The sequence below is a fragment of the Bos javanicus genome, chromosome 20 (assembly GCF_032452875.1).
Source record: "Bos javanicus breed banteng chromosome 20, ARS-OSU_banteng_1.0, whole genome shotgun sequence".
In the NCBI taxonomy this organism is placed as follows: Eukaryota; Metazoa; Chordata; class Mammalia; order Artiodactyla; family Bovidae; genus Bos; species Bos javanicus.
In genome coordinates, this window is record NC_083887.1 from 28625553 (window position 1) to 28643496 (window position 17944).

Genomic DNA, 17944 nt, shown 5'->3' on the forward strand with positions numbered 1-17944 from the left:
AGGAAAACAGCAAAGAGAATAAAAATTAAAGTAAGGAGTAAAATTCATCAGAGAGGCAATGGTTGAAATAGACAAGCAAAGAAAATCTACATAAATATAACAAATTACTAAAGAAGGAAAAACACTGGAATAATATTAATATCCTATATTTATTGGATAAGAACACTTTCCTGAAATAAATATAAATCTGCAGAGCTTCCCAATTGTCTGTGAAAACTGATCTAGAATAAGCAAGCCATAGGCATATTTCAGTAAACTACTGAACTTTAAAAATAAAGAAATTATCAAGGCCTCCAGGCCTAACCAGACAAACAAATCAAAATTAGACTGTCACCAGTTTCCTCAAAAGCAATTATAAAGAAAGAAAACAATTAGCAATATTTTCAGACTACTCAAGAAAAAAACTTATGAATAAGGACTTTTTTTTTAAACCTATTTAACTCTCTTTCAAGTGTTAAAGCTACAGATGAAAAATGTGAAGTGTTCAAGACACTAGGGATTACTTTTTAAGCAATCTAAGAGAGCAGAAACTTTATTCAACCAAGAGGAAACTGCAGCAAAAGAACAAATAGTGAGCATTTAATATTTTAAATTGATGATCTAAGACTGAAAAAACTGTGGAATGGAGCATTAAAGAATAACTTAATAGCATATCTTATGATGATAGAAATAATAGAGTGGGAGAAGGGGGTGAGAAAAAGAGTAACAAGAAATCCATTAACTGTTGTACAGACAATACGTGTAGTTAAAGGGTACAATTACAAACTAATGAGATAGGATAAATTAAATAAGAAAACTAGAATAAAGGGACTCTTGAAAAGGTATAAGGATAACCATTAGGACAAGAATACAATTATTTATTTTTAAAAATAAACATGTAAAGAAATCATATCTCTTAGAGAAAGTAAATATAATAGATGTAGTAATTGTAACATGAATAGTTGGACAGATAAGAGACTAAACATATTAGACTTAAAAAAAAATATGCATGGGCATAACTCATCTATTGAAAGAAAAAGATTTTCAGCTTAACCGACAAAGTGGGATTGAACTCTGTAATGCATTCAAGAGCACACTCAAACAAAAGATTTATGAAGGTTAAAAACAAAAGGATGGACAAAGGTATACCAGGCAAATGGAAACAGTAAGAAAGCATGGGTTGCAATTCTGATATCAGACAAGAAGAACTTTAGTCAACATGTATTAAACATGGAAAAAAAGTTACATCTTATCTCAAAGCCAAAATTTAAATTGAAAATGTAATCATTATGAATATCTATGTACCAAATAACTATACAAAGTGGGCATTACACACAACGTAAGGAAGACACTGATAGAAACATACTTTTAAAAATAAGAGAGTTTTTACATACTTCTCTAAGATTAAAATCTTCTCTGGTGACTCAGATGGTAAAGAATCTCCTTGCAATGCAGAAGACCTGGGTTGGGAAGATCCCCTAGAGGAGGGCATGGCAACTCACTCCAGTATTTTTGCCTAGAGAATTCCCATGGACAGAGGTGCCTGGTGGGCTACAGTCCATGGGGCCACAAAGAGAACAAACAGTTAAGTATATAAAAGATCTGTATAATGAAATTAACTAGGTAGACCTTATAGTTAGAGTCTGTTTTCTACACACTGATTAAACAGAATAGACTGATTTTTTAACAATGCAATAAATCTAGAAGTCAGTTACAAGGCACAAAAATCAAGAGTCTTTCCACCAGAAATAAAAGACTTCTATTAAACAACTGTTTGATTATTTTAAAATATGGGTTTTATTATTATTTAGGTATAACAACATCAACAGATTGGGAGATAATTGCCATTGAAAAGATAGTTTGTTATACTCACAGATCCCAAGAAAAAGGGGCATACCTTGCTTTAGGGGTCCACAGAGAAGCACCAGGGCTGGTCAGAAAGCAGACAGTGTAAAAAAATATATATATATATATAATATAAATATATATATTATATAAGTATTATGTATATAAAATAAAAAAAAAATATATATATATATATATGGGCAAGAACTTTAATTGTGGTTTCTGCTGGAAGGAACAGGCAAGGCTGTTCCAGGATAAACAGGTTTTGGATTGGCTTGTTGTTATTGTTCAGTTGCTCAGTCATGTCCAATTTTTTGTGACCTCATGGACTGCAGCATCAGGCTTCCCTGTCCTTCACTATCTCCTGGAGTTTGCTCAAATTCATATCCATTGAGTCAGTGATGCTATCCAACCAGCTCATCCTCTGTCATCCCCTTCTCCTTCTGCCCTCAATCTTTCCCAGCATCAGGGTCTTTTCCAATGAGTTGGCTCTGTGCATCAGGTGGCCAAAGTACTGGAGATTTGAGCTTCAGCATCAGTCATTCTAATGAATATTCAGGAGTGATTTCCTTTAGGATTGACTGGTTTGATCTCCTTGCAGTCCAAGGGACTCTCAAGAATCTTCTCCAACCCCACAGTTCAAAAGCATCGATCCTTTGGCATTCATTCTTCTTTATGTTCTAACTCTCACATCCGTCATAACTACTGGAAAAACCACAAGTTTGATGATACAACAGACCTTGGTAGGCAAAGTATTGTCTCTGCTTTTTAATATGTTGTCTATGCATTGACTAGTGCAAAGAATTTTAGCAGACTCTAGAGCAAAGGGCTTGTCTCTAGTTGTCTGATACCAGGCTTTGGGGCATTTAGGACCGGAAGACAGTGGCCCAGATTGTGAAAACCTGATAAAGGAAGTAGTTGGGAGTGTGGGCTTTGAATTGTTTGATTTTCATAAGAAAGACGTGTTCCAGGTAAGTTGTTTACCATCTGTAGGAATTAGGTTGCCTTGAGAGGGCAGTCTCTCCTGAGTTAGTAAGTCTCCAAGATGTCAAAGGATGAAAAATACATAAAAGACAATTTACATATCTGTCGAAGAGAAAACACAATTTAAAATGAAAGAACTTCAAAAAAATAATGATAAAAACTATAGCCAGTGCAATAAGGTAAGAAAAATAATAAAAATGTTTACAGATGGAAAGAAAGAAGTAAATGGTTTATATTTACTGTTGCAATTATTATGTAAAATATTACAAGAGGCTTCCCAGGTGGTGCTAGTAGTAAAGAACACATCTGCCAATGAAGGAGATATAAGAGATGTGAGTTTGATCCCTGGGTGGGGAAGATCCCCTAGAGAAGGAAATGAAAACCCACTCCATTATTCTTAATTAGAGAAACCCATGGACAGAGCAGCCTGGCAGGCTACAGTCCATAGGGTTCCAAAGAGTCAGACATGACAAAAACAACATAGCATAGAACAGCACACAGAAAAAGAAATTTCTCAAACTAAAGAAGTGAACATGGGTTACAGGATACAGGGTTAACAGACAAAAATTAATTCATGTACTAAGAATGAAATCAAACCAAAAAACACAATATCACAGTTGCTCCAGAGAAAATGAAATTCTTAAGTAATAAATGTGCAAAAATATAAAATGCATGTATGGTTAAAATTACAAAATATTGATGAAGAAATATAAAAAGATCTAAATAAATGAAGGGGCAAACTATGTTTATTTACTGAAGCTATCTGCCTGCAATGCAAGAGACCTGGGTTGCTTCTCTGAGTATGGAAGATCCCCTGGAGAAGGGAATGGCTACCACTCCAATATTCTTACTTGGAGAACTCTATGGACAGAGGAGCCTGGTGAGCTACAGTCCATGGAGCCGTAAAGAGTTGGATATGACTGAACAACTTAACACTTTCACTTCTCACTTTCAGTATAACAAAAAAGTCAGTTCTCCCCAAACTGACCTATAGTTATAATGTAATGTCTATTTAAAAAAAAAAAACTCCAGCAAGTTTCTTTTGTAGACATAGATAAGCATGTCCTAAAATTTAGAGGGAAAATCACTGGACCTAGAATAGTGAAAATACTTTAGAAAAAAAAAAAGAATAAAGTGGGAGGAATGAGTTGACCTGATATTAAAGCTTTTTAATACAGCTATAGGAATCAGGACTGTGTGGTGTTGGTATAAGAACAGCTATATTTTTGCAAACATAGTTTGGGCAAAGATGTAATAGCAATGCAATGGTGGAAGGATAGACTTTTCAACAAACAATGCTGGAGCAACTGGGCATAGCAGAAAAAATAAACCTTAATCTAAATCTCATATCTTTTACAAAAGTTAACCAAAATTGATTATGAACTTAAGTGTAAAGTACAACTCTATCAGATTTTAGAAAAAAACATAGAAGAAAATCTTCAAGATAAAGGACTAGGTGAAAAATTCTTAGATTTGATACAAGAAGCATAGGAGTAAAAACCGATAAAATGGATCTCATCAATGTTATAAATCTTTGCTCTACAATACCTTTGCTCTATCCTGTGAAGAGGATGAAATGACAAGCTAGCAGTTGGGAGAAAATATTTGCAAACTGCATATGTGAAAAAGAACTTGTAGCTAGAATATGTAAAACAAAACTCTCAAATTCAACTCTAAAATAATAAAAATATCCAATTAGAAAATTGGTGAAAGACATGAGAAGACATTTCACTGAAGAGGATATACAGATGGCAAATAAGCATGTGAAAAGAGGTACAACATTATTTACCAGTAGGAAAATGCAAATTCAAACCAAATTGAGGTAGTCCTATACATGTGTATGGAGTGGGTTGCCATTTCCTTCTCCAATGCATGAAAGTGAAAAGTGAAAACGAAGTTGCTCAGTCGTGCCCGACTCTTCGTGACCCCATGGACTGCAGTCCACCAGGCTCCTCCATCCGTGGGATTTTCCAGGCAAGAGTACTGGAGTGGGGTGCCATCGCCTTCTCCAAACATGTATCAGAATGGCTAAAATAAAAAAGTAGTTATAACACCAAATGCTAATGAGGATGTTGAGAAACCAGACCACTCATATATTGCTAATGGGAATGTAAAATGATACAATCACTCTGGACAAAAATATGGCAGGTTTTTCATAAAACTAAACTTGTTTACTGTACAACCTAATAATTAAACTCTTGGACATGATTTCAAGGGGAACAAAAATGTATGTCCATGCAAAATCCTGTACATGAATGTTTGTGAGAAGTTTTATTCATAACAGCTAAACCTTGGAAACAATTCAGATGTCTTACCATAGGTGGCATCCTACAATCATGATCCTAAGATCATGGCATCCGGTCCCATCCCTTCATGGCAAATAGATGGGGAAATAATGGAAATAGTGAGAGACTATTTTGGGGGGCTCCAAAATCACTGCAGATGGTGACTGCAGCCATGAAATGCTTGCTCCTTGGAAGGAAAGCTATGACCAACCTAGAAAGCATATTAAAAAGCAGAGACATTACTTTGCCAACAAAAGTCTGTCTAGCCAAAGCTATGGTTCTTCTAGTAGTCATGTATGCATGTGGGAGTTGGACTATAAAGAAAGCTGAGTGCTAAATAATAGATGCTTTTGAACTGTGGTGTTGGAGAAGACTCTTGAGAGTCCCTTGGACTGCAAGGAAATCCAACCAGTCATTCCTAAAGGAAATCAGTCCTGAATATTCATTGGAAGGACTGATGCTGAAGATGAAACTCCAATACTTTGGCCACCTAATGCGAAGAAATGACTCATTGGAAAAGACCCTGATGCTGGGAAAGATTGAGGGCAGGAAGAGAAGGGGACGACAGAGGATGAGATTGTTGGATGGCATCAATGACTCAATGGACGTGGGTTTGAGTAAACTCAGGGAGTTGGTGATGGACAGGGAATCCTGGTGTGCTGCAGTCCATGGGGTCGCAAAGAGTTGGACATGACTTAGTGACTGAACTGAACTGAACCGTAGGCAAATGGTGAAACAAAGTGTCCTACATACACTTTGTAGTGTATGTAGTAGTAGGAGTAGTAGTAGTAGTCGTCATGGACTACTACTCTGCAATAATAAAAAGGAATGAGCTATAGATGTACACCACTTGGAAGGATTTTAAAGTGAAACCAATCTGAAAAGACTATATACTGTTTCCTTCCATTTATACAGGATTCTTGAAATTACAAAATTATAGAAATGAGGACCAGATTTATTTGATGTTAAGGTCAGACTGGCAACACAAGGGGTCTTTGTAATAAAACTGCTCAGTATCTTGATTGTGATGGGTAGTTACATAAATCTATACAAGTGATAAAATTGCATAGAATTAAATACACACAAACACATGAAAAACTGGTGAAGTTAATAAGGTTGACAGATATGCAAATTGTTATCACTGGGGGAAGGTGAACGAAGGATACACTGGATCTCTGTATCACTTTTATAAAGTGCATGTAAACCTACAATTAAAATAAAATGTTAAATAATTACTATATCTCAGAATTTATGAAAAATCAATGAAAAATGTATATATAACCTTAAACATTTGTATTAATAAAAATGAAAAAATGAAAATTAATAAATCCCCAACTCAAAAATCTAATAAAAGAACACCAAATAAAGCAACACATACATATCAAACACGCACAAGGAACTAATAAATATAAAAATGGAAATTAAATGAGGTAGGAATATAAAAACATTGTATCTAATTTATAACTCAAATTCTTGTTTTTTTGAAAAGAATAAACCGCTAACAAATTTAATTAGAAAAATGGAAAGAAACACCAAAAATGGAAGAAAAATGGAACAAAACAGAAAATGTAATACATGACAGTGAGTAAAATAAGATATTGAGAATAAATTTTAAGCATATGAAACCTCTAACATTTCCTATAAATAATGTAAAAGCCTAGATTAAAAAGATACTGTTTCTAGAAGACATAACAAGTTCTGTAGAAGAGATAGAGAAAATTTCTAGGAAATACTCTACAGAAAAGCACCAATGTCAGATATTTTTACAGGAAAATTCTACAAAACCTTTAAAAATAAAATTTTCCCAATGCTTTGTGAAATTTCTTAATTCTTTTTTAGTTGAAAGTGTAACAATGATGCCTATACCTGATGAGGTCAGTACAACAATATAAAATTACTGTCTAATTACACTTATAAATGTTATTGCAAAAATATGAAATAAAATATTGGTAAACAGAATCTATTATAATGAAATAATGCATTATACATAAATGGAATTTACTTCAGGAATTCAAGGGTTCAATATTTTAAAATGTAATAATATAAAACACTTAGCAATCCTGCCTTTATGAATTAACTGAAGATACAGCTCCAAAAAAAGAAAAACTTGTTTACTTAAACTGAATTGCAACAGTATTTGTTAGTGTGAGACTGGTTACTTACAGTGAAAGGGTGGGATCACAGTGGGAGAATTAAGGGTTATGAATGAGGGAAAGGGATGTGGAGAGCATTGATAGTTCTCTGAGTGTATGTTTTGTATAAGTTTGACTTGTGGAATCATGTTATGTTTCCCAAACCAGAGTGAAGGAGTGAACAAATGAATAAAATTAACAGAGGCTGAAGAAGAAATCCTAAAATGAAATACAAACAGAAACAATCCAATCTAAGTGTATTTCAGATAAATACAACAAGCACACTGAAGGGAAGAAAAAAAGAACACTAGTAACCTCTGAACATAGTGATTGAATTACATACCTTAAGATGAGAAAAACAGCTAAAGCAATGTTGAACTCTAGTTACCAGTTTTCCTCCTTCAAACCTTCACTGAGATAGGTTGGCAGTTTTGAAAATATTTTTGGTATATTCTAGCATTGAACAAATAAGTAAATATATATTGATAGCAATCAGATTTGGATATGTTAAAATGAGGATCATAGTGAAAACTGTGTGTCCCCAAATCCCCTTTTTGGACTAAAGGAATTTTTCTCTAAAATTGCTGGGAATGCTGCAGGCAGTCAGCCCTCAGCTGTCAGCAATCCAGGAGAATTACCCTTGGCTAAATAGAACTGCCTAGCCAATTATGGAGTGTTGGATCCAAAAATACAACTTACTACTTACAGAACTCTTTGATTCTTATTTTAAATAATGTGCATGAAAAATAATGTTAATCAGGGATTGGCAATTTATGACCCATGAGCCAAATCCAGACTACTATATGTCTTATAGTTAAAATGTTACTGAGCTATAGGCATGTCCAGTTGTTTATACATTGTCCATGGTCGCTTCCTTCTGTATCTTCAGAGCTGAGTAGCTGCAACAGAGACATATGGCTCACAAAGCCTGAAATATTTGCTATCTGGTTTCTTCCAAAAAAGCTGACTTCTGGTCTAAACTACGATATTATAAATTTAGTTGCTATAAAATATGAATCAAGGTAAAAGGACTTATAGGACTTAAGTCAACTACATTTTATCATCTCTGTAATTAACAAAAACAAGAAGGAACACACTCAATGCATATTTTATTGATAGGTGAAGTCAGAATTTTCTAACATTTCTTGTGGGAAATATTGGTCTCTGAGGATATTCTTTTTTAAAAAAGTTCTGCAGTTAAATAATTTTGAAACATTACATACATCTTCCTCTCCTGCAAAGTCCCCACACTCACAGCCATGATTAAGGCCCTCAGCAGCCAGACTTCCAATTTTCTTTGTTAAAACATGTACCTATGACTTATGATTCTTTTTTAAAAAGCACATAATAGTCTAGAAAGGAAAAGATTAGATTAGCCTCTAATCTCACTTTACACATAACACCAGTGGTATTAAAAGCAATTAGAAACAACAGTAAAAACTATAGACACACAAAGATATATAACTAAGCAGTATGGAAAGTTACAGGATTAAAAAATAAAAATTTCCTCCCCTATTTTCTCTCATTCCACCTCCCAAAGGCAGTTATCATTAAGCTTTTTTTTTTTTCTGAGTTCTTCCAGTTTTTTCAAAGAGAAGGAAAAAGAAAATTGAGGTGTATCTTCTCATATATTCTTTTTGTTGTTTCATACAAAAAGGAGATCATATAAAACATCATGTTTTGCACCTTGAATTTTACGTTTGACTATGCACTTTGAAGAGCTTTAACTATTAGCAATCATTTTTGTTTCCCATTTTGGTAACTGAGTATCCCCAAACGCGTTAATCTCCTGCAGACAAAACAGATTTTGCTCTTTTTGTTCTTGGTGTTTTGTTGTTGCTGTTTATTTACAAATACAAAGAAGCTGAAATGACATCATTGACCATATATTTTGATACAATTTGTGGATCTATCTATAAATACAAAATCCTGACACTGGGATTTCTAGTTGAAAATTTTAAATATAATTAAATCATCATTAATAAATATATAGGGGTAAGCATTGGGCTGTTATACACTCAACAGTGAATGTGGTTTTCTTTCTCTGTACTCCTACCAGCAATAAAAATCTTTTCATTTGAGAAACACCTTTAAGTGTCTTATATTTAAAGGTAAATACTGAGGAAATATAATGCTCTATTATAATTAATTTTTTTCTGAAATAATGCACATGAATAGTGAGATGAATAAGTCAATAAATATGAATTAAGTAAGCACAGTATATTTATTATTTATAAGGATATTATCTATTCCTTATATGATATTTAGAAAGTTGAAATTTATAAAGATGTATCATTGAGTTCAAGAATTTAAATAGCATTATTTAAGAAAGATTTCAGCTGATTATTTAGGAAAATTAATATTATGTGATTATTAAATTTTAAACTTATCAGTATAATTCCTAAGAATTCCTTCCTAAAATTAGATGGCTCAAATACTAGAGAAAGTATACTGGTGTCCTGTAGATGTTATTTTTACATTGTTTACATTTGTTTGCTAGAGTCAAATGGCCAGGGATTTGAAACATAACTCATGACCTCCATCTGTTTTCCTGTTTGTCCTTATTGTTAGGTAATAATCCTGTTGGGTATTTTCTATTTCTCTCAGGAATATCACGCTTACATTAACCACACGCCAACAATGAGAAGCTATAGCCATGGAAAGAATCAGGTGTAGAGCTGAGGCTTGTTGTTAGCGAGACTCAGATTTCCTCCTGTGTTTCTCTCCAGTGTGTCTACTTTACTCACACAGAACACCTCATTTCTGATTCTTCAGGTCACCAAATGTGTGACATTTTCCCCCCTTCACTAAGCAATTTTCTGTAACACCAATTGGGTATCCTACAACTGAACTAAATTCTAATACCCTGAAACTAGAGATAGTGTCAGATGCCACAGATTAAGGGCTCAGTCCCGCAAGATAGCTCCCACTCTACTTCAGACTAAGTTAAGTGATTCTAACTGAAGTAATCATCTAACTGCAAGTAGAAGGTCCCTAGGTTGTCCAAAACTTCTACAAATCAAAGATTCCCCGTGACACTCTCCTGAGGTTTGATTAATTTGCTAGAGTAGCTTACAGAACACAAGGAAATACTTACATTTACCAGTTTATTAAAGAAAATGATAAAGGATACAGATGAAAAGATATATGGGGCAAAGTCTGGGAGGGCTGTGTGGGAGCTTCTGTCCCACAGATTTGGGGGAGGGGGTGTTACCCTCCTGGCAGGTGGAGATGTTCACTCACTTGGAAGCTCCTACACTATTGGGATTTTTATAGTGGCTTCTGTATATTGTTGTTGTTTAGCTGTTAAGTCATGACCTCATGATTCTTTTGTGACCTCCTGGACTATAGCTGCCAGGCTCCTCTGGCCATGGGATTTTCCAGGCAAGAATACTGGAGTGAGTTGCCAGCCATTCTTTCTCCAGGGGATCTTCCTGACCCAGGGATCGAACCCAAGTCTCCAGCATTTCAGGCAGATTCTTTCCTGCCTGAGCCACCAGGGAATGGGCATGATCAGTTATTAACTGCATTTTCAGCCTCTTTCCATTCTCTGGAGACGTGGGGGTTGGGGGAGGTTGAAAATTCCAAGCTTCTAGTCATGACTTGTTCTTTGGGTGACAAGCCCCTATCAAAGAGTGCCCCCAAGGTCACCTCATTAGAAGAAAAGATGTTCCTAGTGTTTTCATTTCGGAGAAGGAAATGGCAACCCACTCCAGTATTCTTGCTTGGAGAATCCCAGGGACAGAGGAGCCTGGTGGGCTGCCATCTATGGGGTCACAGAGAGTTGGACATGACTGAAGTGACTTAGCAGCAGCAGCAGTGTTTTCATTACTTAAGGAAATACAAGGGTTTTAGGAGCACTATGCAAGGAACTAGTGGCAGAGAACAGCGGGTTTATCTTTTGTAACTGAGCAGGACCCTATGGGGCCTTCCTGGAACAGACCCTGCCCCCATGTCCTCTGATCTACTAGTTCCTTTCTGACTACTTAGATAACAGTATCTCATGCACATTTCCTGAGTTGCTTTACAGATCCCATCAAACAGAAGATGTTAAGCACTTGATGATCATGAGTACGTAGCCCCAAGACCTACAGGAGTTTGAGGATTAATAACCTTAACTTCTGTCATACTGCCCTGCTACTTCACCACCAACCAATCAGAGGATCACGCATGAGCTGATTTGATCACAAACCCTGTGATCACCTTGCCTTTAAAAATGCCTCCCTGAAAACCCACTGGGGAACTTGGGCTTTTTGAACATTAGTTGCCCCAGGCTCCTTGTCTAGCACATTGCAATAAACTCTGTCTTCTCCTTCACCACAACCCAGTGTCAGTAGATTGACTTTACTGCTTGTGGGCTAGTAGATTCAAGTTTGGCTCAGTAGCATTTTCTCTTATCTCACAGGACTATAGCTGTTTTCACAAAGAACTTCTCTCTGGCAGCCTTTCTGTAGCCTTCTGTTTGGCAGACAGTCTGACTCTTCGGAATGAAGGCTTTTGGACATTGGTGCCATTTTGGCACTAAATCATTTATATGTGTATTATGATGAATGTAATGATACAGTAGGAATTTACATTTAAAGGAGATTGTGAAAGCTTGTCATATGTAAGTTGGTCTCTTGTCTGATTTAGAAAGTTAAGATATTCTCTTAACTAAAGTGGTAAGAACCAGATAGTTTCTTACTGTTCCTTCCCTTTCTGTGATTTTAACTCCTGACATCTCATGGAGTCAGAGTTGAGAATCACTTAAAACACTGGAAAATCCCACACTTCCAACTATCAAGAGTCACGACAAAAGTCTTCTTTTTTCCAATCACATTTGACAGGAATGAGTGTAGGTTAGGCTGTTTTTCTTGTGGTTCAAGGAAAATGTTATATTACTTCTTGAACTTTTGGCCCTCCTCCCTTCCCCCAGCTGGAACACTTTTTTTTTCCAGCTCCTCATTCTAAGGGTATTCACACTTAAAATCTCAGCTATTCTCTCCTCTTGCAAGTGTTCCCTAAAAACTTCAGAATCTGTTGCCAGATTCTTCTCTGAATTTCTATATGAATGTCTTTACTTTTGAAAACACTTCATTCTAATTGATTCCACAATTGAATGTGAGGCACAGCATATAGAAATTTGCTTATTTTATAGAGTGTGTAACAGAGAAGAGCAAACCTGAGTCTATATTGAATCTATCCCTCTAACTCTAACCTTTGTGCTCTGTTGCCTGTGCTTACTCACGTTGGCTCAGTCCCTCTGTAAAAGAATGTTGCCTATAGACTGACTTATAAATGACAGCCCATTTTCAAGGGACTGCCTCCCAGGCTTAACTTTTAAAGGTATAATGAACAGTCTCAGAAAACAAAATAACAATTGTCTTGCTGGAGTTTTATAGGATCACTGTAACCAGACCTAGGACAGCTGCAAGAACAAAGGATTCCAGAACCGGAAAGTTTTCAATAACCAGCCACATCCTCTCCTCTTTTAGTATAAAAGCAGTTTGAATTCTAACTCGGGTAAAGTGGTTCTTTGGGACACTACACTAGTTCACCATCTTCTCACTCTGCTGACCTTCCGGATAAAGTTGCTATTTCTTGCCCCAACACCTCATTTTTTGATTGACGCCTGTCATGTGATGAACAGTATGAGCTTGGATTCAGTAACAATAGTAATAATGAGGCTTGTAGGATAACTTGTGCAAAATTGGCAAGTGAGTAAGAGATAGGGCTGATACTAAAGGCACAAGTCTATTTTCAACTTCATTGCTCTTTGCCTCAAAATGTTGTCTATTTGATGATAATGGGATTATCCTGCAATTGTTTATTGAGTGCAAATTATGTGCTTGATAATCTATTTGATACTGAAGGCAGATACGAAAGATGTTAAACATATCCTGAGCTTCTAATGTATGTATAATCTAGTTGGATTGAAATAAACATAGATAGTTGAAGAATAAAGTAAATTAAAGGAATATTGAGGGGGGAAGAAAATGTGATTCAGAAAGGTTAAAGGTCAATTGTGAGTAAGACCCAAAACATGAGTAGAGAATGAGTTACTAGGGTGAAAGACAAAGGGAATGTACTTGAGATGCCATTTTGAGGAATATCTACTTGGAGTTGAGGGCAATAAAAATTAGAAAACTGGAACTGAATGTAGTAGACATTTGTTCATTTCTTCCCTGACATTTATTCCACCTTTATGATGTTCAAAGTAGTCTTTCCTGTTTTCAGCTATTGGGATTAAATTGTTTAAGCTAATAAATTTGTACGCCTTCTATCCTCAGTGATTAGTACAGGATGGGGCAAATTAAAGTCATTTATATGTGGTATCTAAAAAAATAAAGCAAACAGGAAACAGACTTACAGATATAGAGAACAGGCTAGCAGTTACCAGCGGGTAGAGGAGACAGGGGAGGGGCAATACTGGGGTAGGGGATTAAGAGGTACAAACTACTACATATAAAATAAGCTACGAAGACATATTGTGCACAGAGAATATAGCCAGTATTTTGCACTAAGTATAAATGGAGTACATGTATGTGCGCTCAGTCATGTCTGACTCTTTGCAACCCCATGGATGATAGCCCACCAGGCTCCTCTGTCCATGGCATTTTCCAGGCAAGAATACTAGAGTGGGTTTCCATTTCCTCTTCCAGGGGATCTTCCCCACCCAGGGATCGAACTTGTGTCTCTTCATTGGCAGGCTGATTCTTCACTACTGTACCACCTGGGAAGCACCCCCCCAACCCCTGCCCCACAAATGGAGCATAACCTTTAACATTTTTGAATCATTATGTAATTTATTTGTAATATATAATATTGTACATCAATTATAACTTTTATATGACTGAACTGAACTGATATGTTTATGTATATAAAGTATATATGTTATATAAAGTATATAACTCAACTATATACTTATAAAAAGTATAATAAAAATACTCAGTTACACACAAAAAGTAAAGTCAGTGAAATATGAGAGATGTTTATGGGACTATGGGAAATGGGAAATATCTCTTTCTTTTCTAGGAAGTGAGGTCTACATCTTTGATAACCACTTTCCCCCCATAAGGGAAGGGCTCAGATATTCCAGGGACAACTAAGTCAAGTCTAAGGATCAACAGAGGACCTCAGAAGACAAGAGGAAGAAAAAGGTAAAAAAAAAAAAATGTTACTGGTGATAAAAGTTTGAACAGGACCAAGATGTCCTTACTCTTTTCTAGACAACAGATCTCACTTTTGGTTTAAATCATGAGGGAGGGAGGGAAGGGGGAGGGGGAGAGAGAAAATGAATTGGATACATAAGTTTGAAAATCAAATGTGTGGCAGGTTTAATTAAAGTCATAAATTGGATCTGTTCATGAACATCAAAACTGAGCTTTGTAGAATATCCATTGTTTGAAGGCAAGAGGTATAAGTGAAAGTTGCTCAGTTGTGTGCAATTCTTTGCGACCCCCTGGACAGTAGCTCCCTCAGGCTCCTCTGTCCATGGGGATTCTCCAGGCAAGGATACTATAGTGGGTTCTCATGCCCTTCTCCAGGAGATCTTCCCAACCCAGGGATCAAACTCAGGTCTCTAGCATTGCAGGTGGATTCTTTACCAACTCAGACATCAGGGAAACCCAAGAATACTGGAGTGGTTAGCCAGGGTCTAACCAGGGTCTCCTGCATTGCAGGTGGATTCTTTAACAACTGAGCTACCAGGAAAGCCCCTGCTGCTGCTGCTGCAGCTGCTAAGTCACTTCAGTCGTGTCCGACTCTGTGTGACCCCATAGATGGCAGCCCACCAGGCTCCCCCGTCCCTGGGATTCTCCAGGCAAGAACACTGGAGTGGGTTACCACTGCCTTCTCCAACGCATGAAAGTGAAAAGTGAAAGTGAAGTCGCTCAGTTGTGTCTGACTCTTCGCGACCCCATGGACTGCAGCCTACCAGGCTCCTCCGACCATGGGATTTTCCAGGCAGTACTGGAGTGGGGTGCCATTGCCTTCTCCAAGGAAAGCCCCTAAGAGGTATCAATTCAGAACAGTTGCTCAGTCGTGTCCAACTCTTTGCAACCCCATGGACTGCAGCACTCCAGGCTTCCCTGTCCATCACCAACTGCTGGAGTTTACTCAAACTCATATCCATTGAGTCGGTGAAGCCATCCAACCAACTCATCCTCTGTCGTCCCCTTCTCCTCCCACTTTCAATCTTTCCCAGCATCAGGGTCTTTTCCAATGAATCAGTTCTTCACATCAGGTGGCCAAGTATTGGAGTTTCAGCTTTAGCATCAGTTCTTCCAGTGAAGATTCAGGACTGATTTCCTTTAGGATGGACTGGTTGGATCTCCTTGCATCCAAGGGACTCTCAAGAGTCTTCTCCAACACCTCAGTTCAAAAGCATCAATTCTTCGGCACTCAGCTTTCTTTATAGTCCAACTCTCACATCCGTACATGACTACTGGAAATACTATAGCCTTGACTAGATGGAGGACCTCTGTTGGCAAAGTAATGTCTCTGCTTTTTAATACGCTGTCTAGGTTGGTCATACCTTTTCTTCCAAGGAGTAAGCATCTCTTAAATTCATGGCTGCAGTCACCACTGGCAGTGATTTTGGAGCCCCCCAAAATAAAGTCAGCCACTGTTTCCATTGTTTCCCCATCTATTTGCCAGGAATAGATGGAACTGGATGCCATGATCTTAGTTTTATGAATCCTGAGCTTTAAGCCAACTTTTTCAGTCTCCACTTTCACTTTCATCAAGAGGGTCTTTAAGTTCTTTGCTTTCTGCCATAAGGGTGGTGTCATTTGCATAACTGAGGTTATTGATATTTCTCCTGGCAATCTTGATTCCAGCCTGTGCTTCATCCAGCCCAGCATTTCTCATGATGTATTCTGCATATAAGTTAAATAAGCAGGGTGACAATATACAACCTTGACGTACTTCTTTCCCGATTTGGAATCAGTCTATTGTTCCATGTCCAGTTCTAACTGTTGCTTCCTGACCTGCATATAGATTTCTCAAGAGGCAGGTCAGGTTGTCTGCTACTGCCATCTCCTTCAGAATTTTCCACAGTTTGTGGTGATCCACACAGTCAGGGCTTTGACATAGTCAATAAAGCAGAAATAGATCTTTTTCTGCTGCTGCTAAGTCGCTTCAGTTGTGTCCGACTCTGTGCAACCCCATAGATGGCAGCTCACCAGGCTCCCTTGTCTCTGGGATTCTCCAGGCAAGAACACTGGAGTGGGTTGCCATTTCCTTCTCCAATTTCTTCTCCATTCCTTTCACTTTAGACAAAGATAAAATCAGGTATATTATAGTACAGATGGATCGTAACCAAAAATCATTATTATTTCAAATATTATTTTCAAAGCATAAATTTAATTTAGTCTTCATTTGTTTAATAATTAATTGTTTCAATATTTTCTTTTTTTAATTTTATTTTATTTTTAAACTTTACAATATTGTATTAGTTTTGCCAAATATCTAAATGAATCTGCCACAGGTATACCTGTGTTCCCCATCCTGAACCCTCCTCCCTCCTCCCTCCCCATACCCTCCCTCTGGGTCGTCCCAGTGCACCAGCCCCAAGCATCCAGTATCGTGCATTGAACTTGGACTGGCAACTCGTTTCATACATGATATTATAAATGTTTCACTGCTATTCTCCCAAATCTCCCCACTCTCTCCTTCTCCCACAGAATCCATAAGACTGATCTTTACATCAGTGTCTCTTTTGCTGTCTCGTACACAGGGTTATTGTTACCATCTTTCTAAATTCCATATATATGCATTAGTATACTGTATTGGTGTTTTTCTTTCTGGCTTACTTCACTCTGTATAATAGGTTCCAGTTTCATCCATCTCATTAGAACTGATTCAAATGTATTCTTTTTAATGGCTGAGTAATACTCCATTGTGTATATGTACCACAGCTTTCTTATCCATTCATCTGCTGATGGGCATCTAGGTTGCTTCCATGTCCTGGCTATTATAAACAGTGCTGCGATGAACATTGGAGAACTGCCTTATGATACAGCAATCCCACTGCTGGGCATACACACTGAGGAAACCAGAAGGGAAAGAGACACATGTACCTCAACAATATTTTCTGACAATAGACTATTCTAGTCATTGTTCTAGATTCTAAGTATACAACAGTAAACAAAATAGACAAAGTTTCTTGCTCTCTTATGGCTTAGATTCCAGTTGGGGAAGCAGAAGAGAAATATAAAAATGTATTAATTGTATGGAATGTTAGAAAGTGATCAGTTTTATGGAAAATTATAGTGCTGATAAGAAAGGTGGTATGGAAGTGGTAGGAGATTTGTCATTTAAATGGGATGATTATACAGGCATCAGTGAAAAAGTGCTATTTGAGTAAAAGCTTGAAGGAGATGAAGAGCCATATAAAGATTTTTCCCAGCATAGAAAACAGTCAGCATAATGTTCTGAGGTTGGAGTATACTTAGAATACTCAGAAAAACAGCCAACAAATCAGTGTGGCTACATAACAGTGAGCAGCAGAAGCAGACAGAGATGAGAGTGAAGAGGTCACATAATAAAATTGCGAAAAATCACTGATATAGAGATAAATATTAAAAGTCCTCCCCTTCTTCCAGGCAGATTGGGGACCAAGTTACATTTGAAGAAATAAAAATAAAGATGACAGCATATTTGTCTTAGGAAACAAATATCAAATATTTAAGGAAGAAAAACGTGCTTACAGAAAACAGGAGTGGAGGGGTTGCTTCT

General features: G+C 36.9%; 1 protein-coding gene across 7 annotated transcripts in view; it reads left to right on the forward strand.

Moving 5' to 3' along the window:
* EMB (embigin) overlaps positions 1 to 15436 on the forward strand; it is a 167291-nt gene extending 151855 nt beyond the window's left edge. For 4 of the 7 annotated variants that reach the window (XM_061393576.1, XM_061393568.1, XM_061393569.1 and 1 more), the window contains 2 exons: positions 14240 to 14364; positions 14887 to 15436. In XM_061393576.1, coding sequence (XP_061249560.1) covers positions 14240 to 14281 — 42 coding nt within the window. In that variant the 3' untranslated portion in view covers positions 14282 to 14364; positions 14887 to 15436. The remainder of the gene's footprint in view (positions 1 to 14239; positions 14365 to 14886) is intronic. The other 3 variants (XM_061393577.1, XM_061393573.1, XM_061393575.1) reach the window with 2 other exon arrangements.
* Positions 15437 to 17944: the final 2508 nt, after the last annotated feature.